The sequence below is a fragment of the Lytechinus pictus genome, chromosome 5, assembly GCF_037042905.1.
Source record: "Lytechinus pictus isolate F3 Inbred chromosome 5, Lp3.0, whole genome shotgun sequence".
NCBI classification, from domain to species: Eukaryota; Metazoa; Echinodermata; class Echinoidea; order Temnopleuroida; family Toxopneustidae; genus Lytechinus; species Lytechinus pictus.
Window position 1 is genome coordinate 21046665 of NC_087249.1, and position 27606 is coordinate 21074270.

Consider the following 27606-nt stretch of genomic DNA (forward strand, 5'->3'; position numbering starts at 1 on the left):
TTCAAACAATAAAAAACAAAAGAAATAGTGAGTCGGAGGGACATCATCGATGCTCTCATTTGCATGTGACTAAATTGTGCATATATAACTATTTTGTGAAAAAGGAGCGAAACTTTAAAATGCCATAACTTTCTTATTTTACATCCGATTTTGATGAAATTTTCAGCATTATGCTTGCCTGATTTTTCTCTATTGATTCAAATCAACATTTTTTCTGAGGTGGACTTGACCTTTAAGCTTCACCCCGACCCAATATCCCTCCGCTCAATCACACACGCATCAGATCACCACACATCTCCCCTCGTTGCACACAAGCCGTACAGACGACGACCCAGCTCACAGCTAGCCCCTCACGTCTTAAACGTACAGGTAGACCCTATACTATTATTTCCATACTTTCTCTTTACTCCGGTATTAAATTTTGGATGATAATGTTCTCTTATTTTGTGTACGCTACCGCCCCCTAACTGTACTACTCTTCTTTATAATGTTTCTTGGTAGTTACTGTATAGATTGGTAGATATGGTAGATTTTATACAACAGGTCAACGCACTTTATTCGTATACATGTATGCCTATATACTCCCACTCCCGGCTCCCACTTCCCTGCCTATAATTACACGTTATAAAGACACACTATGCATGTTACCAATGGCTATTCCTTAATTTATCTGTGTTCTGTTTCCTCTAAACGCATGTATTTATGTAATATAAACTAGCTAGCATCTGTTTAATTAAACACAATCTTTTAATACTCCTCATTTTTAGATCCTTGACGTTGGCTTGAGAACTATAATTTTTCCAATTAGAGAACCTTGCAGACATTACTGATGTAAACACACTGCATCGATCACAAGGTAATTTTGATTTCATTTTCAGCTCAAACACAGGCCGTATAAAAATTACTGGGGTTACTGTCAGATTTTCTTTGTTTCCTTTATATTTCTTTATAAAAATGTACAATATTAGTAAGTTAGCCAAGCATATATGCCTAGCAAAAGTAATTACTATTTTTATGCATCTGACCCATTTTGTCAACATATTAAGGTATCAGCTCGGAGCAGGCATTGGAGGCGGCTTTAAATCTGACGCATGCGTATCTCTGGCCCAAAGTGTTGATAAATACGGTAGTGTGAATTTGAATATCATAATTTATATAGCATTATAATCTTACAAAAATAAGTGAATCTTATTTTTTTAAATGAGAGGAGTTGGTGTACGATTTATTCGGAAATTGTGAACAAAATTACAAAGAATTGTTGATTATAACAATAATAATAATAATAGGCATTTATATAGCGCCATCTATCTAGAAATATTCTATTCCGAGGCGCACAAGAAAAGAAAGAAAGTTTGGATAAGTGTCAAAGTGCCAATAACTAATACTGTTAGAAAAGATAAGACTTCAGTTTAGATTTGAAGGTCTCCAGTGATGGTATCATTCTTAAATATAACGGCAAATTATTCCAGAGAGAAGGTGCTGAGGCAGAGAAAGCTCGCGCACCATATGCTACACGTGTCTTGGGAGTCTTAAGAAGTTGCTGGTGTGATGGTCTTAGGCTACGAGCTGGTGTATAAACAACTCAAACAATTTGGGGAGGGAGGGTTTACGACCAACATCTTAGTATACAAATTCCATATTTTGCTTTGAATTATGAATGTTAATATATTATGATCAATTAGAACAGAGCAAGACATGGGGATCTTAAACAGGTCTTTGAAGTGCTGAAGTATCTGGATCAACAGGAATGGCTAACTTAAATCCTGACGAATCAAATTCTGATATCTCGGCGCCATCATGGTAAGCATTAACAAAACCATTTTTTTTCATAATTATATACGAGTCCGGAGTGGTCTCTTCCCTCTCAAAATGATTCACTATCCTTCTTAAAAGGAAATCAGAGTGTTATAAAACCTCTTGAAAATTTGAGTTTCATTTAATTTCCTTTGATTATGATATTACTCAGAATAATGAGAAATGCAGTGATTTCGTGAGATTCTTGGTCCCTTGGGGGGGGGGGGAGGGGGTGAGACGACCCTACTCCATTCGAGGGATATGGACACGCTCCCCCCCCTTGAAGAGCATCTTTTTTTATTGATATCTTTCAATTACCACCCGCTGATTAATTTTGTTATGCATTGATGAATCATTTCAGTTATTTTAAAGCCCATCTCAAGTTTTTGGAAAAGGGTTAATCATTGGAAAAATGAGTAAAAAATAACATGACGTATACGGGGGAGGGGGGGTCGTAATAGTCGTGTGAGTGAAGTGAGCAAACTATACGACTATTTTTAAAATGAATATTTTAATCTTGTGACAGATTTTAACATTAATTCAAAAAAAATATATTTTAACCTTTCCCTTTTATTTTCTTCGTTTCTCACTCTTTTCTAATTCTCGGTCTTTTTGGAAGGGGCAAGTGCCCAAATATATATCTATATATCAATCAATCAATTAACCAACCATTCAATCAATCAATCAGTAACCAACCAACCAACCGGAGTTCTTAAATCGGCTTATTGAATACATAAACATATGTTTTTTTTTGTATTCTTGAGCATATATTTATTCCTCCTCTCCATTTTATTTCAGCAGCGAAGATACGCGAGATGACAATCCATCGGAAACCCTCTCTGACCTGGAACTCAATTTGATCTCGCAAAAAGTCCCCCGACATCGCTGGGAAGAGTTGGGCCTCCGTCTTGGGTTCGATGGTGTGCAACTCGAATGCATCCGTCATAACAATAAACATGAACCACCGCAGAGGGCGATATATGACATGTTGCATCAATGGCGACGGAATCACACAGGGGAGACGCTGCGAGAGGCGCTGTTGCAAGCCCTACTTGATACACGGTTAAAGGAAATTGCAGAAACTATAGACGATGGTGAATATTTATACTTAATTACACTATTACTTGTATCTAAAAAACAAAACAAAAAAACTCACACACACAATTTAAAAATCGGGAGAATGCATGGTGTTTTGGGTTTAACAGATTTTTGAGTTTAACCCCGGGGGGGGGGGGGGCACTTCCATTGACGAGTGGATACCATGCAGGGGTGTGCCGCGGGCGAGACAAAAAACGGGGGCCTTGGAGCGGGCTTATTGTAAAAAGGAGGGTCCTCGGAACGGGCTTTGGAACTACAAATGTTTGTGAAAAAGGGGGTCCTTGGAACAGATCGCCAGCGGGTGAGTGCGTATGCATCCCTATGGAACGGGCATGCGTGCATGATGCAGCTTGCGCGGCCTCCGCCGGGTGCGCTCGCGCAGAGGCGATGGTCGGACAGCGCTCTGCTTTTCGCCAAAATTGCAGCTCATTGTAGCAGATCAATGCGACCGGAACGGCGTAACGAAATATGTGCGAAGCTTTGAAGCGGATTTCTTTCTTCTTTTTTCTCGATAAGAAGAAAATGCTATGCTTTGGAGCGGCTTTCTTTGTTCTTTTTCTCAATAAGACAAAAATGCTATGCCTTGGAACGGAAATTTGAGTGTAAAAATGGGGGTCCCCTCCGCGGCACATACCCACTATACATTATATACTGAGTGCCCCCCCCCCCGGGCCACGGGGTCTTGAAAAGCACCCTAAACACGTATTTTCCATATTCTGAAAATGCACCCCTTAACAAGTATTGGCGTGTGAAACCCTACCCTTAACAAGTATTGGAAACAAAACGATACTCTTAGCAAGTATTCCCTGAAATGAACCTCTAAACAAGTACAGATATATTTTATTGTTATGTCACGCGTCCGTCGGTCGTCGGTTTTACCTTCAGACACCATTATTTTGGTTTAGTACGGCCCCACCTTCCACACCTCGCGCAAATCGGACTCTAAACACGTAGTGTTGGGGCCAAAAGGACATCCTTTATAAAACATTTTGATTTTGTTTTATCATCCCCGCATATTTGACCCTAAACACGTATTTTTTTCCGAGCGAAATAGATACCCTTTTTTCAATATTTTTGTGTTTTTGACACCCTTATCACGTTATGTACGTAACGTGCCTTATCTTGAAAAAGACATCCTTTTTACGTGTTTTTTTGGTCGCACATGGTATCCACTCGTCAATGTAAGTGGCCCCCCGGGGGTTTAACAGAATTTTGGTGCCAACCCAAGCCTCTGGCCAAATTGGTGATTGTATTTTTTTTAATAAATAAAATTATGTGTAAATATAGTATGTTACACAATAATCTTGGATGTCTAAACTATCTTTATAGGTTCCACCAAAATTAGTTTATCTTAGGGACTTAGGGATATTATACGTCCGACCCCGTGCACCTGGAAAGACTTTCCAAATTAATAATAGGGTTGCTGTACGTTCTGATTCAGTTCGCTTCTTCTTTTATTTCTAGAAAGCTCATTTGGGTAATGGGTAATATTTTCAAATTATTTGTGGCTAAAGTATAATGAAATAAAGAAAACATGGGTTGGGGACTTGGTGATGGGTATCAGACGTTTAAAATTATATAATTATGTCCGTAATCTGTATAAATAATATATTTAAAAAAAACTGTTTAATTTCTCTTTCACAGGATTTGTCACGTCACACTCACTCGATTTGGATTTGGAGCAGTTAAGAAAGGAACTGGTCAATTTCTACCTCTCAGACATGTGCAAGATCAAGTTTATCCCTTGGGATGAAGAATCTTATGTTGATCTCCAAAAGTTCTATGTCCGGTTGTCCCTCGTCATGCAGAATGCAAGCACCTTTCTGAACGGACCGAAGACCCTCCGACCCCTTCAAGATTCCCATGACGGCATCTTTTCTTCTAGTAATAGCAACGATCGGCAACCGATGAGGTTGCTTTTAGAGGGTGAAGCAGGTATAGGAAAAACAACTTTAGTTGCTAAATTGGCCTATGATTGGGCAATAAAAACTGATTCTTCGCCGCTGAAAGACATCCCATTGTTCCTTGCAATCCCGTTCAGAAAGTGGAATCCTGAATGGTCCATTGGTAATGCTGTCCGTAAGTGTCTCCTTGCTTCGGACAGTAAAATAACAGCCAGGCAGATCGATCACTACATGAAATCAAACCCTGGAGCCGCAAAGGTTGTCCTAGAAGGATACGATGAGGCTAAGTTCAGCATTGCCGACGCAAAAGCATCTGGTCGCATTGGTTGCATTCTTCGAAACGAGGAGCTGCGTGAAAGTCCGATCTTAGTTACGACCAGACCTTGGAGAGTGGTGGATTTCAAAAGCTGTCTCCGTACTTACACGAGGATTGAAATTGAAGGGTTTCAGAAAGAAGAAACGGACAAGTATGTCAAGTTCTTTTTCAAGGAACAGGATGAAAAGGCAGAGCATGTCTTAAAGTATATTCGACAGCACCCTCTTGTATCTGAGTTCCTGTCAGGAATACCGTTATTCACTGCTATGCTCTGCGAGTTGACCAATGAAATCCAGACCACTGTTGACGACCTTGACGAATTTGACACATTGAGTGATCTGTTCAGGTACTTCACGAGTTATCTGTGGGGCCACTACGATACGAAATCAAATACTTCAAGATCTCAAGAAGAAAGTGAGAAGACTTTGACCAGATTACTCTTGCATCTAGGGAAAGTAGGTCTTGATGGTCTATTCAGTCCAGAGAAGAAATTATTGTTTGATTCTTCGGATTTCATACTCTCAGAAGGACAAGAAGACGAAAAATCATACGATCAAGAGGTAGAGGAATTGGCTTGCAAGATCGGCATCCTCTCGAAGCATCGACGGCAAGTGCAACTCAAGACAAAGTTAAGACAGAGAACTGTAACAAAGTCACATGCTGTATCATTCTTCCACAAACTAAGCCAGGAATACTGTGCGGGCGTTTATTTGTCGCACTTAGCAAGAACAGACGAAATGGCATTCTTACAATATATCCGACAAATATGCAGCCGTACCCAACTGTTAGAGTATAAGAATGTTCTGCTCTTTACCTGCGGAGAGGGAATCCATTCTGCTCGTTTGATTCTTGATCATCTTATTGCTCTACAAGAAAAGTGGGTGTACCTTTGGGACACCAATAACAACACACCTGATATCGCTTTGCTGTGCAATTTAGAGAGTAAAAGTGACGGTGAACTGAATGCCCAGCTGAAGAGGTTCTTGCAGTCTAGTAACCTGAAAATATGGGTGTCACCGTTTCAGCATGAGCCACACATTGCTGTAGCATACAAATATATGCTGTCCTCTGGACAGTCCTTGCCATTGGAGGATTGTGACCTGAGCATCTCTAAAAAGACAAACCTCCACATCTTCTTTGACTTCATGTCCTACAAGAATGCAACCTCTCTTACTGGACTCAAGCTCGATGTGGCACATCTCAAAGAGGAAGACTATCTGCGTTTATTGACATGTCTGCAATCCTTCCACCATCTCCGTAGGTTGTCATTGTCAGTAAACGAATCAACCCACGTCAGCAAGCTGAACAAAGCTCCGGGTTCATGTATCTATTCATCCGTCCAAGATTTGACATTACAAAATCATTCCACGGATTCGCTGGCTGAAAATCTATCATTTGCATGTGATCGATTTCCGAATGTTGAAGACCTCAAAATTGAGGGGGCATCATTGGAAATACAGCCGAAGACAACAATGCATGCTATAAACCTTGCATCATTGATGAGACTATCCATCAAGAACTTAACATGTGAACATTCGCGTATGAGCATATTTTTCGACCTCATTTCTCAAACTTGCCCAATTCTCAAGGAATTGAAAGTGAGCGTTGAAGACAAACTTATTCATCTAGAAACACATGGTGGTGGAAAGATCATGGAACAGCTTAGATGCTTAGGCCTAGACCTGAAGTACGTGTCCAATCCACTCCCCTCCGACAACCTGATGACCATGATTGCATCATACGCGCCATTCCTGCAGGACCTCACACTTGATACTTATTTAGAATTTAGACCTGTCAAGACGGCTGCGGAAGTGTCAGTATCATCAATCAATCATATGGTCGAACGTGCTACTCTGAGAGATATCTGCAAGAATGAAGAAGACCTCAGGCAAATCCTACTGTACATTCCCAATGTCAAGTCATTGAAAATTATCCGTTGTGAGCCTTACCGCTATAGCACCGGGAGCCTGACTACCGAAGTGCTTGCAATGAAAGCGACACAACTAGAAGTGAATTGTTCAGGTACAGAATTCTCGGATACGACAGCAAACCACCTAGTGATGATGAATTGCGTGCAGAATTCAGTAACTACCACCCTCTCTTTCCTTTCACCATTTCAGAACCTAACCTCACTTTCTCTCGTCAATCTTCCATTCCGGACACTAAATCTAGGAGGATGTCCGAAAATGCCGACCGTTCGTCACCTCCAGCTACTTGGATTCTTTCTACAGTGCGCCAGGGGACTTCGACAGTTTTTCGACAGTTTCCCAAACCTGGTGTCATGTCAAGTGCCATTCTCTGTCAATGATGGGATCATTGGCGACTTGAGCGACTCAATCCGCGAACGAAATGATCTCCGGCTTCTTGTCCTTGGGATTGACTCTGGCATCACGGATAATGTTGGAAAGGTAGTTGAAGCAATCGCCAGCCTCCCATCACTTGAACACCTCGTCTTCCGAGTTCATTTGTTACATGACACATTGCTTCAAACGCTAGCCCTTGCTCTGCCTGTCTGGACCAAGCTGACTTTTCTTGGGGTACATCCGTACCAGATGAAGTTCCAAACTGAACCCGCCGGGCTTGAAGCAATGGGTGCCTTTGCTGATGCGTGTGTGAATCACGACCAGTTGTCTACCATTGATCTTTCCTTGTTACAACTCACCAAAGAGGCGGCATTGAAGGTGCTTGGGATGGCGTCCTCTGCATATGGCTCGTCTGGACAGTTTTCGTTAAGGTGATTAGCTCCTCTTTAAAGGACGTTCCACAGTTATGTTTGTGCGCATCATGATCTGCGCATATTTTATACTCTGCACGCTGACGTCACAATGGATGAACAGGTGACTAATCAGCTGTAGGTATGAGCTGATTTTTCTCCTTGTCTGCACCAATAACTGCATATCGGATGTGTTATTTTATGAAGCTATATTATTCCATGGACCGTTTATTAAAATAGCTCTACAATTTCAAAATACTTTACTCTGTAGTGCTCCAAAGTATGACAAATATGACCCCGAGTTTGAATAACTCGTAGAGTGGTTTGGAATTTTTCCTCACAAAGATACAAAGCTTTTGGCGCGTTTTGGGGTGTTTTAAAAAGCATATTCGCTCTAATAAAAGTGCTGATAGTTTGAAAACAAGCACATAAACCCATATTTTTTTATGTTTGCACCTCTTAGGTATACCTTCCTCTACAACTTCGCAAAGTTTGGTGAAAATGACATGGGTTTTGAATAAAGTGCAGCATTTATTGTACTTCTCAAGTTTTTTATTGAAATGTCACATTTTTGAGGTTGAGTTTTTGTTATCTTTCGCGCAATTTTTAAGAACTGAGAGTGCTGTTAGACTTAAAAGAGCAAACAATTAATAGCAATATAAATATATTATCTATCTTAAGGATACAATTATTAATTATATTGCGAAATTTGATGAAATTTTCATGGATTTTGACTGAGTAATAGAGCTTTAAACTAATATTGTGATCTCGCGAGGTCTAAAAATGCCAAATTCTTTTGAATGCGCAATTCTTAAAGGGAAAGTCCACCCCCAAAGAAAAGTTGATTTGAATATAAGAGAAAATTCCAACAAGGATAATATTGAAAATTTCATCAAAATCGGATGTAAAATAAAACAGTTATGAGATTTTAAAGTTTTGCTTGACTTCACAAATCAGTTATATGCACATCCTGGTTGGTATGCAAATGAGGAGACTGATGACGTCATCAACTCACTATTTCTTTTGTATTTCATTATATGAAATATGAAATATTCTAATTTTCTCCCCATTGTCTTGTGAAACAACGTTTTATTCCTCTCTGAACATTGTGTAATTACCATTGTTTCAATATTTTATGGTTCAGTCAAGTTGATCCTTATTTTCAAATTGTAAAAAATGAAATATAGTACAAATCAAACAATAAAAAACAAAAGAAATAGTGAGTGAAAGACGTCATCGACTGTCTCATTTGCATGTCACTAAATTGTGCATATCATTGTTTTGTGAAAATAAGCTAAACTTTAAAATGTCATAACTGTCTTATTTTACATCAGATTTTGATGAAATTTTCAGCGTTATGCTTTTTTTTATTTTTCTCTATCTTTTCAATTCAACATTTTTCTGTGGTGGACTTGACCTTTAAGAACATCCATTTGGGTGAACTTTGAAGCTCTAAAGCATAAATGAAAGCGCATGGACCCATGCATGTTAATTTTTGTCTATTTGGAATATTCAGGTGCTAAAGTATCTATATGCGAAGTATGATGAAAATGACATGGATTTTCAATGTTTGGGAGCAAGACTACAGAACCATTCGCATTTTAGACGGTATTATCAGACTTTTGCTTGTTTTCGGCGCATTTTGGGCTGTTTCAAGCCAACTCGCAATAATTTGGACACTGATAATTTGAAAACGAGCGCATGGACCCCATATTTTTAATGTTTTAATGTCTTTAGAATATATATTCCTCTACAAATCTAGAGAGTATGATGAAAATGTTATGGATTTAAATGTTTCGGAGCAGAACTACGGAACCATTCGTATTTTAGACGGTATCAGACTTTTGCACGTTTTAGTCGGCGGATTTTGGGCTGTTTCAAGCCAACTCGAACATTTTAGACACTGATAGTTAAAAACGAGCACATGGACCCCATATTTTTAATATTTTAACGTCTTTAAAATATATTCCTCTACAAATCTAGAGAGTATGTTGTAAATGACATGGATTTTTAATGTTTGGGAGCAGAACTACGGAACCATTCTTACATTAGACATTTTGGACGGTACAGACTTTTGCATGTTTTTGACGCGGTTTAGGCGATTTTCAAGCCAACTCGCAACACTTTGGACACTGATAGTTTAAGAACGAGCACATGGGCCCCATATTTTTAACTTCCCTACACCTTTGCAATGCATTCCTCTACAATTTTCCCGAATTTGGTGAAAATGACATGGATTTTGAATAAAGTGCAGCATAAACTACAATTTTTTTTCCGAGTAGATTCACGTCTTTTGAAGATTTTTTTTTTAAGGTTTATGCACCATTTTTAATGAGGGCGCTGCTGATTCCAAATAGATATAGTTTCCCAATTAGAAGATATTCCCCTACTTTGGTATCTACTTAGTTACATATCCTGAAAGTTTGATGAAGTTTGATGCGATGTCGACAGAGTAAAGATGATTTAAACTCATTTGGTGAATTCGTGAGGTCTAAGAGAGGCATAATTCTCTTGATTGTGCAACATTTCATATCATTCACATACGTCGACTGTGAAGTCCCGTAGAAAAGAAATAAGCACATGAACCTATATTATTTTTGCATTTTCATAATGCATAGATACCAAAGTAACTCTCTGCAAAATTTGGTGATGACATGGACATGGTACTTCATTTTATATGTGGAACGTCCTTAAAATATGTATTATGTATTCCAGATAGACCTGCACTGTAATAACGCTGTTACAATTTTCAAGCAGTTTGTTTAAGCCCATCACCATGATCACTCTAACACCAATTCTTTAAAGCTTGATTTTTTTAACAAGATGTTGAAAAAGTTTAAAGAATTTCAAAAAAGTTTAAACAATTGTGTAAAAGTTGAGACAACTTGTTAGAGTGACGGGTTTAAACAGCGTGATTTTCTTTTTACTGTGTAACGGCTAACTTTAAAACACTATCCAGTATGTTCATTGCAACCATTATAGTAGTTGTTCAGTACACATTCCTAGACTCTCCCTATCACTCTAAAACAAAACAAAGCAAAATATCACAGCCCTGTAGGCTATATGGCATCTTGCCCCCGCTCACAAGTTTCTCAAATATACTCACTATATTGAAACTTTGCCCCACTAAAATATACAAATGAATTGTGGTCTTTCATACAGACCTTATAATTATGATGACATAGCCATTATGCTAAGTACCACTAAAATCTTGATTTTTTAAATTAAATGATGAGCTATGTTACCACAGTTCTCTTAATCGCAACTTCTTCATGAAACGGGACACAAGAAATCACAATTACAGGCCTATGTAAAGAGGAAAATATTCATTTTAACGTTTTAATAAAATAAGAATCACGTTTTTTTTGTCGATATCGGTTAACAGGTTTACAGGACCCCATCTGCCGTGTGACTGGGAGGTTTACAACGCAGTAGATGTCGGCAGGGACACCGGTTATGTCACATTGGTACCACCCGACAAAATGGTGAGTCATTGTGGAGTTTTGTGAATGAGCGGAACATGTTGGAGCTGAGTTAGGGTTAATACAGCTGGCCTATGTTAATAATAATGATAATGATGATAGCCTTTTATTCTTATGTAAGTTATTTATTTGTCAAATTTTTGGCAATGGAACAAAAGAACATAGCCATAACCCGAAACATCGAAACTTATATCATATGCCCTATTGGGAGTGTAATACTGTAGGTCATCATAAAGTAAAAAACAAATAATAAAATTTTGAAGAACCGAATTGAAACATAAAACTAAACGTTTCCTTGTAAGATCAAAGCAAATCGATTTAGACAATTGGATTCTTGATTAAATTGACTTTGGCCGAAACAATTTCTCCCACTCAGCCAAATCGCAAGTTCGCAAGCACAGATTATAGAGCTGGGATATAGATATTCGAATGTAAATGAAATTAATGGTGTTATTCCATACAGGTGTAGTATCGCTTTGTGTAAAAGGTGTTTATTATTGTGAAACAATTGAGAAATAAATAGAGAGATATTGGTCCCTTAATATCAAGATCTAAGATACCCTCCTAAATCATGTTTGCGGAAAATTATCTTGCCCTGTCTATATAGCATCATTCCACAAATACCGAAAGGCTAATGCCTTATCTGTTTCTATGTCAAGTTCCTATATACGAAATCTAATCGTCATTTTATTTAACTTACAGGTGAGATATGGGGAGTTTCATGATGGAGCCGGTCCGACGTTTTCATCCAATATGTGCGGTGTTACCCTCGAATCAACTGCCAAAGGTAGGCTTCGTTTCATAGGTGGGAATGTATTTTAAGAAACCTAAACATTTTCAGGATTTTGAGTCAGCAAGGGCACATTGGTGATTCTTCCAAGCAAAAAACGAGTGAAAATGTTATCTCTCCAAAATCGGCCATTCGTTTCTTTCCCCTAAATCTAAGGAGTACAAAGGAGGACTTAATTCCAAATAGTGACCCTTTCCACCCTTCTTTTCATGGTGGGATGGGGTCAAAGAAAGAGCACTACTCATCACACGGTACTAATATTGTGCACAAATTAAGGAAAAGTGGCATGTGTCCTTATGCCCACACTGCAAAAACACCGGTGTTGATTTAACACGAGCCCGGTATCTAATATCGGTCCACACCAGAGAAGCGTTGAAACGACACCAGTTTTTTAACTGGTGTCAAACCGATATTGATTTTACACTAATTGGTGTTGCTTAAATGCCAAATTGGTGCTAGCCTAACGCCAAACCGGTGTTGTTTCAATACCTCTCTGGTGTGGACCGATATAGATACCAGACTAGTGTTAAATTAACACCGGCGTTTTTGCAGTGCCTTTATCTTCATTTGATTTCTGCTTTTGCTTTAGGAAAAAAATATTCAAATATGCATCGAACAATAAACAGTTAAAACATGGAATGAGAAGGTGGAAAGAGAATGACATGGTACGTTTATAAAGAGTGGAATAAAAGTTGTTAAGAAGTAGGGTAGGGGAAATATAAAAAGAATAGAATGATAAAAGGGGAAAATGAAAGAAAATGGTAGAAAAGGAAGGAAAAGCAGAGTGGTTTAATGGGAATCAATGATTTTTCTAATGGGAAGGGGGGGGGGGGCGGATAAAATTTATCATCTTTCTACATAGTTATCATCTTTATTTTCAGGGTACAGACAAAATTGCTTGCGATGAATTTTTGCCTTGCAGTATTCGAGAACAATATATTTCGTAATTTACGGAGCTTTCGTTTTCACTATCCAGACGCCGTATACTGGAGATCCATAGGCTGTCCTGATCTAGATGCCATCTTTGGCGACCAAGATGGCGCCAACAGAGACACCGAGAAAGAAGATAATGTCACTGTTTAAGCCTTTACTCATGTTGGCTGTTCAAGACCTTCGCTCGAGGAAATTGGTGTACAGAAGAGCACTCCCATTCAGAAATTGAACTAAAGCAAGTTGTACTTCTGCTAATCTTGTCTCAATACCCCCTATTTTGAACAACTGTCAATCAGGGTCTGTGTCCGCAGTGTATAGGACCATTCCGTTTTTGCAAGATACAGTTCAATTACGGATCTCCTGTTAAAATACCACAAATGTATATATATATATATTTATAACATCTTTTCGGACGATCTCGTGCACCTCACATTGTTTTGATTGCACTTGATATACATCCCAAATCGTGGAAGTTTGCACTTTAAATGTCCGGGACTTCTTGTATTCAGAAGGCGATTAGATCTCACCTTCCCTATTATAGGGTTCCAAATATTTACCCCGATGGTGCAATAAAGCTTTTCAGGGTAAAACGTTGCACCCCAAAGTCAGCTTCCATTTCGACATTATTTTGAAGAGTGAAAAAAATAAAAGTGTGTACTAGCTTTGGCAATATCTAACATGTAAGGCCAATTTTCAAAGAATAAGCGTCATAGAATTGAGTTTAGAAGTTACTATATGAGATTTGCTATTTGGTCTCAGTTGGATATACATACTGCTCAATTAGTTTTTTCAAATATAGGATGAGGAAGAAGAAAAGTCTCATCAATAAGTCTCATCAAATGGAAACAAACGTTTGACTTTGACAACACTATAATGGAGGTTCTACTATCAAATACCTTTTTATTCAACTGCAGATGGCAACATGAGGTGGTTTCAGTTTAAAATAGTGAATAGAATTATTTATATGAAAGATGCTTTGTTAAGATTTGAATTAGTTACAAATAACTTATGTACTTTTTGTTATAATAATAAATTTTATGCATATTTTTTGTTCTTGTGCCCGCACAAACGAAATATGGTCTGAAATCGAAATTTGGTTTTCTCGTAACAATTTGCATATCAAAATTTCAAACCAGAATAAAACTATTCCGATTTTACGGAAACAATAATGGTGCTCTTAATTGTATTTTTATAATCGTTAGAAAGGAAATTCTTGCAGCAAAATGCAAACACTGTCTTCCAGTTTTCGACCATATTGTCTGAAATAAAATGTTATTATGGTATGGAAAAGGATATATATAAAACAAATCTAAAAGAGAAGGAATTCATAAAAAGGTGATCATCTTTTACTTTATTACATTAAGTCTCTCAGATATCAATCTAAAAAGGAATATATATCTTTTATGGATTTTTTCTTTCCTTTGCACTTTGACTTTTCTTTGTTCTACAAATGTTACGACAATTTCATGAAATATTGTATTGTACATATTTTAATTTTGTGTCATATACTATCTTAATTATTCAATTATGTATTGTCGAAAAATATGTATTATAGTGATTTCAATAAAGGAACCATGTGGAAGGGTTAAAAAGAAGGGAAAAAAAGAAAAACCTTGTAAGTAAGTGTTTGTATATTAGGAGTAATATTTTGTAATCATTGCAATGCCCGGAAGTCAGTCTTCCTATAGTCAGTGCTATAGTGTAATTCTTGTAGTATCGGTGTTATGTATTTGATGTTATGTTGACTTGCAAATGTTTCTGTATACATATTTCTGAAATTATTAAAAATGTCTACGTACTTATTTATTTCCTATATTGATATGTATAAGTTGTATATTCCCTTTGCACCCACTGAACGTCATTAAGTGCATGTTTTATCGATTGAATGTAGTGAAAACACCTTGTTGGGTAGGTCCATGGTATGATTTAGGGTCCAAACCGTGAAAATCTTGACCATGTGTCGTAATTTTTGTCTATCATGTCTATAGTTTGATAAAAAGCGCCCTGAATCGTTCGCTGTATTTTTACTGACTGAAGGCTAAAGTTATTTTAATTATCCTCTACAAACGTCCCTTTCATATGATGAGTATCCATGTCATGAGTTTGGAAATATTGTCGGTCTATATTTAGTGCTCCAAATGCCAAGATGCCAAGTTTCACCTTTGAAAATTTCTCCTACGACATTACGTCCTCTCGTATTTTTTTGATGGACGGCGGTGCCCTTAAAACACAACCCCCCACGTTGTACATACAGCAGAAAAATAATCTTGAGAAAATAAAACCCTGAAGAGTACGTAAGATTATTTCAAAACATATAGTTCAACTACTAATACACCTTTTAAGTTTTTAAACTCTTGAGGAGAGTGGACTTGCACTAAATCATTTTCGTATCGTGTATATCTGTCAGACAGGGTTTCTTTTAAAAAATATCACCCTAACATCTCATTTCGCCGTATTTTAGTTCCTTATAATAAACAAAGGGTGCAAACTTTTATCATCAATTTTAGCCTTTTTTTTTAATGTACATAATATATCTATAGTATAGACGATCGGTGTTACATGTATTTTATATCAACTTAATAATATTCCATGTATATATCTTTTTAAAGAAAGTTCATGCATTTATTTGTTTTTTAGGATTTTTTTGCATTTTTAGCATAAGCACTGTTGTTTTCATTGTACGATTTGCGTCTTGTTATGATGTTTCGGTATCAATAAAGACGATTTTTATTGAATTGAGTAATTCGAATATTATTTATTATTATTTGATATTTGTGTTATAATTCATATTGCCTAGAAGTAACTCCGCACTCGGCAAAGCAGCTTTCCGCAAGGTTCGATCTAAATTATGACTACCACTTTCGAAAGCGCCTTTTCATCCAAAATTTTCCGAAAAGCAAACGTAAAATATAATAATATTCAAATCTAAGAAAGGTCATCAAAATTCTGTCGGGGGGGGGGGGGCTCTATCACCCCCTCATAAGAATGAAACGGGGCCCTGGAGATTCCGATTTTCACCAGATGGATACTTTAAAGCAAATTCCAAACAAATTTTTAAAAACTATAAAAAAGGAGAGTCTCGCCATTATGATTATGCAAGATGGTCATAATCTTTGCACCCTGAACTCATATTGCAACTAAACTTGCCAATATTCCCCTAAATATTTTAAAAATCGGATCCATGCATATAGTCGACAAATGAGTTAGGAGATAATTAAAGAAAGTCCTCATGTTTGGAAGACCCCACATATACCCTTCCTTCGATAGGAGTTCGAATCCGTGCGGGATTTTTAAAAAGAAATTGCAGCAATCCATTTGCATATTTTGGGGTATTATACTGCCTGAATTACATAATTTGTTCAACACCATAATCTTTTTGAAAAATATTTTTACATTGTATCTACCTTATTTTCAAACTTTTTTTTACACCTATATACAAATCAATAGGTTATCATTTGCCAATAGTTGTAGCTTGCCCCCTTTGCTCGCTCGTATTTTAAAGTAAATCATTGTGTTCAAAACTCAATTCCATTAAAGTGTTTAAGGTCTTTTATGTATAGTGAATGTCTGACTTTTTTTGCAGTAAATAGAGACAGATAGTATGCATCATAATATGACAATGAATAAAAAAAAAAAAACACTTGGTTATTAGGTTTTCTCTCTCGCTTCACTCGCTCGTATCATTTATAAAAGTATGGATTCGGGTCAGTATAAGCTGTCTAATTAAAGTCACACTGATAGAAATGTGCCAAAGAAAGATAAATTCTTGTTTGACATTCGTTCATTATTCTTTGCTAAATTGAACGGTTAGTTTCTATAACGATTGTTTTTGTCTCGTTCACAAATGGAAAAAATATCGGCCCGATTTGGTGTACTGATTTGAAAATAATTTTTCCTTGGATCGTTTGTGGTCGGGAGGTTGGGAGGCAGATGAAAGATTGCCAACAAAAGACGCTTTCATGAAAGGACTTGTATAGGACGTTTAATCCGACAAAGTCTGCCACAGTTACCATTAAAAAAATGCTCCTCATCCAATCAAAATCAAGGACAGTTATCAGATCTGACCACTTAATGGTTGATGAAACACTCCCCACAATATTAACTTGATTGGTCCATTTTGCTTTTCATTAGCAGGGTCTAGTAACATTATACTTTTCACGGCGCTCACTTCACTTGCTTGCAAAATAGAAACTATGTAACATTTAGTGTTTATTCAAATTTTTCTATTTGAAATAGTTATTTTCATTGCTCGCTTCGTTCGCTTAACTTATAATAACAAATACTTTCCAGCAATGAGGATGTATCAGTTACTAAGGGTTATGGAAGTGTTTTTTTTTTGCCTTGCATGCTCTATAACCTTGATAACGCATACATTTTACTTTCTCTATAATGCTCGTCAGGTCAAAATGTATAGGCCTAACCTTTCTTCTGCTCCCCTTACTAAAATGTGTATTAATATGGACTATTCTTAATTCACAACAAATCATTCACTTAAAACATTACCAAAAATGTCAGAAAATAACATACTCCCCTCCCTTTATCCAAGACAGGGCACTGTGACCCCCTAAAATCGACTGCTTTAGTTGCTCCTACAAAACGGGATATGATATGCATGCACCCCCTGCCAAAATCTTAAAGTTGTGTTCCCAGACCTCGACGAGTCATGTAGCAAACATGTAAAGATCAGTACACTGGCGTACTGGGGTGAGGGCTGTTGTCCCCAAAGAAGTTTCACGACCGAGAAAAATAAAGAACTGAGAAAGAAAGACAAGAAAGGGAATAGAAATCGACAGAATCTGAAATGATTTTTCTAATATTATACGTTAAACTGTCACACACAAATTATTTTGTCTTATAGAAGGTCATTCACCCCTCCGGTCATCCCATACGCCACTCTGTCCCGAAAAAAATTGTTTGACTCATCAACCCATTGGATGGATGAAAGCCAATGAGCCAACATCGTTGATTTAAAAAAAAGAATAATGTAGTAATCTGACATTCCTATTTTGATACACTCTAGATGGCGTTTTCTCGATTTGAGTTCATGAGACGTTGATCGTATATAGAAGTGTGATGAATATTTTTTTTCATTACAGAGTGAGCTATTTAGGCACCTGTTTTGCCACCCCAAGTTTTGAGCCATTTATCGACCCAAACTCAACCAAACATGCAAGAAAATCACACCAAAAAAAAAAATATTCCGGGGTGGGGGCAGTCAAATGTACTGCTGTACTGGTCAATGATCAATCAGGGGTCAAACGTATTTCGGGTATGTTTTTTTTTCCAAAGCTTTTTTTTTAAAGACTAGCCAAACTTGTTTAGGGTATGTTTTCCCCAAGCTTTATCCCCGGGGTCATATTCTGGCGATAACTTGTTTAGGGGCCAAAATGTGTAAATAAAGCCTGCGAAAAAAAATTGTTTAGGGGTTATTTTGCACCTGACAGAGAAAAAACTCGTCAGGGGGTGTTTGGAAATAATTTGGTCACGCATGTGGGGCATGTGTACAGCAATATATTATTTTGACTGGCCCCCGGGAAAATATAGGCATTAGATTATAACCATTAGAAATAAGAATGGCAAGTACTATAATTTGGCTTGGGGTATTTATTTCCTTTTCTTTTCCTTTTTTTTTGCTCAAAGTTTGATCCCGTCGAACAGCCAAACCATTGGTTCTCTCTCAAAATCGTTATCATCCTGAATTTGTCTACGAGACGAGGACGTGATTTCATATCGATGAGTGTACAGAAGGACTCTGACTAACAAATAGCACTTGCGGGGCGTGTAATTTGCACATGACTACATTGGAATTGGGCGAACAAACGTAAACATTCAGACGAAATCAAATCTGTGAGATTGAATTAGCTACTGTACGACTGTTTTGAGATTTTACATTAATTTCAATGTGACATTTCTGGAAATAATACTGTAGATACAAAATTTCTGAGGGATATTCACAAGAAATGCACGACAAGGAACGATATTATCACGGTGATTCCAGCGAACAGCAAAAGATGCTGACGGACGGGGCAAGCAACGAGAGCCTGTTGAGTGAGGATCTGGTCGACGAGGAAGGGGAGGATGACGATGAGTTTGATGAAAATGAAGTGGAGACAGAGAGGGAAGATGAACTCGAAGAAACGATGAGTAAATGGACAAATTACATTCATGGCTGGCAGGATAGATGGGTTGTGTTGAAAAATGGAACATTATCATATTTCAAGTCGAGGCACGAGATGCAGTCCGGATGCAGAGGATCAATGAGTTTGGCAAGAGCAGTTATCGAGGCAAGTCAATGAAAACTTTGCAGATTCAAGTGTGTGTGTGTGTGTGTGGGGGGGGGGGGGGCAGGGGGTTGGAGAAGTCAGAAGAGCTTCCAGGTTTACGCTTTACATAAAACAGAAGAATATCATGGAATTGAGGAGTTCGAAGAACCTATTACGAAAAATTACATTTTATACTTTTAGGCCAAAAATTTGTTTATGAAAAATAGACCAACAGTTACGTTTAAGGCACCTACAGCAAAAACAATGAAAATCAAAAGGAAAGTTGACTGCATCTTGAGTTGGAAACTGGGATATTTTTGCAAAGTTCTGTACTTCTGTACATACTACAGTAAGTACAGTGTGAGTTAGTCTTGAGGACGCAATGATGATGACTTTTAAAATAATGAAATATACTTCTTCATCATTGACGTCTTGACACTCTTCCCATAGTCGCAGAAGAGAAGGACCACAACAAAGATGGATTTCCCTGGAAAATCCATCTTTTGAAGCAAAAATCACTTGAATTTGATGAATTTCATTGATTTTTACACCTTCCTACGCCTAATGCGTAGGAAGGTTTTAAAAATTATAATATAAAAATGTGAAAAAATTAAGGTTTCTTACCTAACTGATGCCGAGTAGACCCCTCGATCCACATGTAAACAACGTACATGTAAGTATGGCAGTGTATCCTATTGCCGGACACCTTTATTTCAGTGCTTTAAAAATAACAACTAGAGGAAATACAATCAAGAAAAATTCGCACTTGCTATTCCAAATATTATGAAAATTATTAATATGATAAAATTATTTTATATTTACCAACCATTTTCTTTGCATCGCACTTGCCGCATACCCCTCCACGAAAAACAATTATTTTCGTGCGCGACAAATTACATCATGATTCCGGACGCGCGCCGGACGGGTAAAGATATCTTTGATTATAATGATGTAAGAATAAATTTCTGTGATTTTTTTTCTTCTTATATCATATCATGAATAAATTCTAACTTTTTGTTTGCTTTTTTTATATCGAATATGAGCAGATGTTGGTAATAAATTCGTGTTTGATAACTTAATTTATTTTTTGGTTAGCTACATGTTTTTAATGGCACTTTCCAGTGCTCGTTCGTATCGTGACGCTCATCTAGTTCTATCGATGCGCAGCCGATCGTCGACGGCTCTACTCACGGTAAACCTCGCGCACGGTACCTTGAGAACTAGCCGTCGACGATCACCCAGCTCACCTCATCATTCGATCGAAGGAGCCGACGAGATTGAAATTTGGCAAATCAGGCCCATATTTCCGTTAGAAAATATATCAATTCATTCAATTGTTAATGCAAATCTATGTTATATGATATTTTAAGCATTTTCTGTCATTTTTAGAGATAAATAAGGTAGAAATTTGATTTTTTCGCCTTGTTTTTGCAATCTTGTTCTATGTATTGATCTGTGAAAATGAATTGCGGAAGTCTTACGGTACGAAATTGTTTCCGAACGCATTTATATGCGCGTCCGGAATCACAATAGTGTCCGGTAATACAATACGTGACTATACAATAGGCGAATACAACGACCCTTGAACCGCTTATGTATGACGTACTTCCGGCTAGCGATGCCGTTCTGATGAATAATTTATAGAAAAAAAAAATTATTTCGCAAATGTTAAAATTTATCACGTAATTATAATTAATTATTAGTATTAAACTAATTATTTATGTATGATCAACTTATTAATTTAAGCTTAAATAGGAAAAGTAAAAAGAAGTTTTGAATCTTGAATGTGAATGTACACATAGCCAAATGCCTTGGTTTGTGAGTTGGGATTATTCAGTCTCCCAGGAATTATTTGTTATACCCTCTAAAAGGAGAAGATGAACGATGTTGGAACTAAACCTTCCCAACCTGGCTTTCATAAAATTTTATGAATATCAGTAATGAAAGAGAAAAATGTAGCCTTTGTTTTTCTCCTATATACATGTATAGTTGCAAGTTACGATCAGTCATGCATGAATGATTATGAATCAATATTTTTTACCATACTTTGGTCATTATAAGTATTTCTATTATGACTACTACTACTGCTACTGCTGCTACTACTGCTACATGTACTACTACTACTGCTACTGCTACTACTGCATGTATTACTACTACTGTACTACTACTACTACTACTACTGCTACTACTACTACTACTACTACTACTACTACTGCTACTACTACTACTACTACTATTCTTACTACTACTACTACTCCTATTCCTACTTTAATAGTGATTTGATGATAACAAAATAATAGTTAACGTAAGTTCTATGTAGCGCTCATGTCTGTCAGATATGACACTGCTGGTGCTCCGTCCGTGATAGTTGTGGGTCAACCCCTAGAGCAACATAACAGCCATTTTCTTGTCATCTTTCTTTCCAATCAGGTTCATGAGTTTGATCACCTGAGGTTTGATGTAAGCATCAACGACAGTGTGTGGTACCTGAGGGTGAAGTCAAGAGACTCCAGACATAGATGGATCGAGTGCTTAGAATCCCAGAAGGCTATGGCTGAAGCAGAGAGTACGAGTCTCCAGAGACATGGCTCAATGGTCTCTTTACACTCAGGAGCCAGTCTTACATCATCATCATCATTCAAGGTGAGTTGCAACTTTTACCCGAACCTTAAAGGGGAATGAAACCTTTGGAACAAATAGGCTTGTTTCGAAACAGAAAAATCAAAGAATAAGAACAAAGAAAATTTGAGAAAAATCTGACAAATAATGAGAAAGATATGAGCATTTGAATATTGCAATCACTAATGCCATGGAGATCCTCTCATTTGCAATGCGACAATGATGTGTTATGTCACATGTGAACAACTTTCCCTTTGATGGACTCTAAAATACCCCCAACATGTCTCTTTTTGCTTTTTCTTATGGTGATCAATACAAACTCTTTATCCATGATGTATTCTTTAAAAATCTGTGTTACATGCCCTCCTATAGAAAGAATACATGATCTCTTGATAGATGTGATAAAAGAGGAAAGTTTAAGTGAAATATATGCTGTACAGTAATGGGGAGAGTTGTTCACAAGTGACATCACACATCTTTGTCACTTTGCCAACGTGAGGATCTCCATAGCATTAGTGATCGCAATATTCAAATGCTCATAACTTTCTCATTATTTGCCCGATTTTTTTCACACTTTCGTTGATCTGTTTCTTTGATTTTTCTATTTTTACACAAGCTATCTTGTTCCAAAGGTTTCATTCTCCTTTAAAGGTTGAGACCGTTGAGTCCACCCCAATGATACAAATCAAGCAAACATCACACTGAAAATTTCAAAATTGGATGCTGAATGAGAAAGTTAGGCTATTTTCAATTCTCGCTTATTTTCACACTGATACGCTCAGTTTTCTATAACTAAGAAGCTGATTATATACTCATTGAATGTGCAAATTAAATTTTTCTGCCTAGAACGTAAAACCTGGTGTGATTCTATGAGGAAGCAATGAATATTTGTAGCTTCTTTATCACCAAAGCTATGTATATATAGTTTGTAAAGTACATTGTACAAAGTTTGGCATTACTATTTTTCATAAAAGAAATGGTGCATGTGTGACATCATCACCCCCCTCATTTGCATACAGGCCAAGATCTTATTTATTGTTTTGTGAACTTTAGCAAAAATAACAAATTTTATGACTTTCATATGTTACATCTGAATGGTCTGATGTTGATGGAAATATCAGTGTTGTTATGGTTGAGTATTTATATCAACCTGCTGTTGGGATGGACTTGGCTTTTTAACTGCAATGTAATAATGAACCTATTCAAGCCTACACTGGGGTCCAGTGCATGTATGTTAAAGTGCACCATGAACATGAATGTGCAATCGTACAAACTCTTTTAATATGTGTATTGTATTTTATAAACTGTCTTGCATATAGTAAACATTAGAATGTGAAAATTGACAATCAAAGGCTTAGATTAATCAGAAGTAAAAAAAAGTGTCTTTGGGAGTAATAAGAAAATGAACTTTTATAATAATGAGAAATTAAATATTACACTGTATGTAAGTTTCTTGGTTTTGTAATGTTAATAAAATTATTGTACCCTCTTTTGAAAAAAGCTTTTATTGCCTGCTCTTTATATTGTAGAAGGGGAGAGGGTTAACGGAGAAGCTTGCTGAGATGGAGACATTCCGAGACATCCTTTGCCGTCAGATTGATACCATGCAGAGCTTCTTTGACACTTGTGCGGAAGCTGTCCCAAAAAAGTGGCTGGAAGAAGCATGTGAGTATCTTCCTTTTTATGTGCCACATAATACCTTTAGGATGCAGTTGTCTGATTGGTGTTAAAAGTGATAAATTCTAAGTTATCAAGCGTACATGGTACGTAGATTGATAATCTTTCAAATTAACAGCTTTAATCTATAGAGCCACAACAAACACGACATCTTGAGTAGACGTGAATGCGTATTGCTTTGTGTGTACTCAAAGTGAATTGCACTTTTACTTTGTACTATCTTTTAATTGTTAGTCTACGTGTATGTTTAGTATTACATATACCTAGGCTACAAGTAGATGAGTAAAACAAGCGCGAATTACCCACCTACATGATTAATAAAAGCAAACATGAGGGGTGAACACTGTACACCCAAGGGGAATTGATTTCAGCTTACATGTAGGTGTCAGGGGAGGAGGTTATCGTTTGTTTCTTTTGTTTTTTATATTAAGATTGTTTTCTGATTTGGAAATATATATATATAACAGATTTGTTCCCTCTTGGGTTCAGTGGATAAGGCAAAATATGTATCTCTTTGACTCTTCCTTGGCAATATAAATGTAGAATTACTGGTAGATCTTTCCAAGTGAGCTACAATTTATTAAAGTTCCTCAGCTTTAATTTGAAATGATAGCTTTAAAAAATGCCTTGGAAATATGTATGTAGATGTAGATTTTCCCCCAACAGTAATGATTACTTTATTTAGTCTTCATGTAGATGGCATATCATGTACAAGGCTTAACAAGAAGAAACAGTCAATTTGGCACCAAATCAGACCCATCTTAGAAGATTAAATTACAAATGTATAACATCACTATACATTAGGTTTGCTCATTTGTACATGTATGGAAAGTCACAGTAACTAGGAGTTTTTATTTCATTTGTATTGATTTTCTATGTACACATCTACATGTATTTATACTGATGATACTTTTAGATGCATTTGTATTTCATGTGTCCTTGCTCTTAGTGTTGTATTCTTCTTTTTTGAGGGGGGGGGGGGGAGTTTTCAAATTAGCGCGCTATTTCTGATCTGGCAAATTATCCCGATCTGAACAATCTCAAGATTATTTGTAATGGAGACGCAATTATCGCGCTAGTTCTCTGGCTATTTATCAATGCAAGATGAGACTTTCCTGTTTAACACCATGTCTGATTACATTTTACACATTTACTCTAATTACAACAAAGATTCTACATGGTCAGTCCATCTATCATCCCACCTGTCTCTAACACTATGCCATTAATCTACATGTAATTTGATCCCTTTATTAAGAGACAGTATTAAAGTGAAGTCCACCTTTTTGGTCAACATGAGCTTGTTTTGAATTTTTTTTGTATTTGTCCATAGTAAAGTTTTTTTGAGGAAAAAAAAATGAGACCTGTTCAAAATGCATCTTATGTACATGTAGACATGAGCACTAAGAAAAGAAGATTTAATATCCTCTCGAGGGCCATCTGCACCAGCCCGAGTTTTCAAATTAGCGCGCTATTTCTGATCTGGCAAATTATCCCGATCTGAACAATCTCAAGATTATTTGTAATGGAGACGCAATTATCGCGCTAGTTCTCTGGATTAATCTCGAGATTGCAATCCCAAGTCAACTTGGGATTATTTGCAAAATGAAAAATCTAACATTCATAGCGTTGAAAATTTCATCAAAATCTGACGTAAAATAAAGATTCATGTCTGGTTGAAGACAAAACAAGAACTGATTTCAGCAAGTCAGCCCTGTGTGGTAATTATTAGAACTACAACATTCAGACGTTGCCTACGTTGTTACCCATCCTGTGCTTGACCTTGATTTTCATGTAGAATTTTTTTATTTCTATTGATCACATGACCTGAATTTTATGGAAACTTATGATTTAAGGCCAATATGATGTGTCATGATAATGATGATTTATTGTCTCGCCCACCAGAGGTGGAGGCGAGACTTAAGGCCACCGCACACCTAGTCCACGTCCTGGACGATTTTTATTGATTGGGCAATCCAAAGGGGCAAACCCTATCGGACCACCGTACCGATACCCCCGCGCGCACACATAACCAAGGAGCTTCCAGCTCCTTGACATAACCAACACACACACGCCCTCCACTGATTCACTTACCCCCAGTGATTCGCCTAACCCATTGATTCACCTAACCCATGGGGTGTGTGTATGCGTGTTCTGGGGATGTAGTGTGTTATGTGTTTGGTAGTCGTATCGTACCAAATAACAACAGTCCAGGAGGTGGACTACCGCACACCTTACGACCCGACTGGTCTCCGACTGGCTCACGACTGAGTGAGGGGAGATGAATCGCAAGGTGGTCATAAGCCTCGACACCGCACACCTTGCGATCCGACTACCATGCTGTCTGCGACTCACGCATGCGCCTTTTGGTTTTTGCCATAGCAACTGAGAAAATGCCCTTACTACTGCGTATGCGCATTGTTTATCATATATCCCATCTATATCACATCTCCCCTCATTCAGTCACAAGCCAGTCGCAGACCAGTCGGGTCGTAAGGTGTGCGGTGGCCTTTAGGGATCCAAATGTCGTCCGTCCATCACAAACCTTATGACACATAACTCCACAACCGTAAGTCACTTTTCAACCAAAATTCGATGGTAGATGGACTTGGGGGACCTGCATGTTATGCTGCAGTCGGAGGTCGCATGGTAAGGTCAAAGGTCATTTACAGGTGAACATTAAAGTTTACACGCAAGACTCTCTTATGACACCTAACTCCGCAACCGCAAGTCACTTTTCAACAAAACTTGGATGGTAGATGGACTTAGGGGACCTGCATGCTATTATGTTGGGAGGTCACATGGTATGGTCAAAGTTCATTTTGAGGTCAACATTAAAGTTTACGTGCAAGACAATTATAACAAATGTTATTCCATCCCAGTCATTTCACAATGAAGTTTCAATACAATTCTGTTGTGTGCCCTCGCAAATCACGATATTTCTGGTTATTTTCAAAAGTGGGCGAGACACAAAATCGCTTTTGCCTTGTTTTATTGAGTGATGTTTCAGAGTCTTTATATTCCAGAATTATTTTGTCTGACCTCACGACCCACTAAATAAAGCCTCGTGGTCTATCAATGTGCCATGGCCCATTGTTGAGGAGCCCTTGTCGGGAGTATTACTGTATCTTGTCTGCTTATATGTAAATTGTTATCCCTACTTCTGATGACAAGAAATGTTTGAAATGTAGATCAACAATGAATATTAATTTTTTTTTTTTTTTTTAAAGGGAGGGGAGGAAAATACATGTACAAAGTACATGTATGTCCATGCATGTTGGATATATATATATAAAACCTGAACTTGAACTGTATGTAGTAGAAAGGAAATTTGGCACCATATCATTCTGGATGTATGCATGTACGTGTACACATACTAGAGAGAAGTTGTTTTTAGGAAATCAGGAACTACTGTTAATTTTTGTTACAGATATCAATAAATATTATTCTTGAATCGATACTGTTTGTAAAACTTCCTTGTTTCCATACAAAAGTGGGCTGACTCAAAGTCTGTAACCCTAGATATTTTCATTCCTACTGATAGATTATATTTTAAAGGCAAGGTATAGAAAAAGATGAGCTTTATTTTTATTCAGTGATACCGGTACTTGTTATACATGTAGGTGTTATTTTCATGTTACATGTTGTGGCCCAAGTAGGGCAGGGAAGGGGCCAGTTAGTCCACAGGACAAGTGACCCCACCAGTGTCCGACCACCAGAGAAATGCTCCATAAATAATACCCAAGATGCATCTATGATTATACATGTACATCTAGGAGAGTTACTCAAGAGTTTTTAGTGTCTAAATAGAGGCAAGAGCAAAGGGCCCAGCCACTGACAAATCATGGGGAAATTGATTCAATACGAAATTTAACTTGCATAACAGGTCCGTCATGAGCGCCCGTCGGACTAATGCGATAAAAGTTCGTACAGCACGAATTTGACCAAACTCTTGATGGTTATTTACTTCGGATCATCGCAGTTCCAGTAGACTCATAGCATGTCTCTTGATTGCTAAAC

The 27606-nt window shown here is 37.4% G+C and overlaps 2 protein-coding genes across 2 annotated transcripts in view; both read left to right on the top strand.

The window, feature by feature from the left end:
- The first annotated feature begins 308 nt into the window (after positions 1–308).
- Positions 309–15777, top strand: LOC129262291 (NLR family CARD domain-containing protein 4-like). The gene is made up of 8 exons (XM_054900387.2): positions 309–369; positions 768–856; positions 1688–1800; positions 2593–2888; positions 4537–7846; positions 11211–11310; positions 12010–12094; positions 13074–15777. The coding sequence occupies exons 3-8, from the start codon at positions 1748–1750 to the stop codon at positions 13178–13180; spliced, it is 3951 nt and encodes a 1316-aa protein (XP_054756362.2). The 5' UTR covers positions 309–369; positions 768–856; positions 1688–1747; the 3' UTR covers positions 13181–15777.
- Positions 15778–18818: 3041 nt separating this feature from the next.
- The window catches only part of LOC129260403 (ceramide transfer protein-like), a 30771-nt gene continuing 21983 nt past the window's right edge, over positions 18819–27606 (top strand). Inside the window, exons 1-3 of the mRNA XM_054898387.2 lie at positions 18819–19314; positions 21724–21936; positions 23442–23577. Of these exons, the coding sequence (XP_054754362.2) occupies positions 18991–19314; positions 21724–21936; positions 23442–23577 (673 nt within the window). The 5' untranslated portion in view covers positions 18819–18990. The remainder of the gene's footprint in view (positions 19315–21723; positions 21937–23441; positions 23578–27606) is intronic.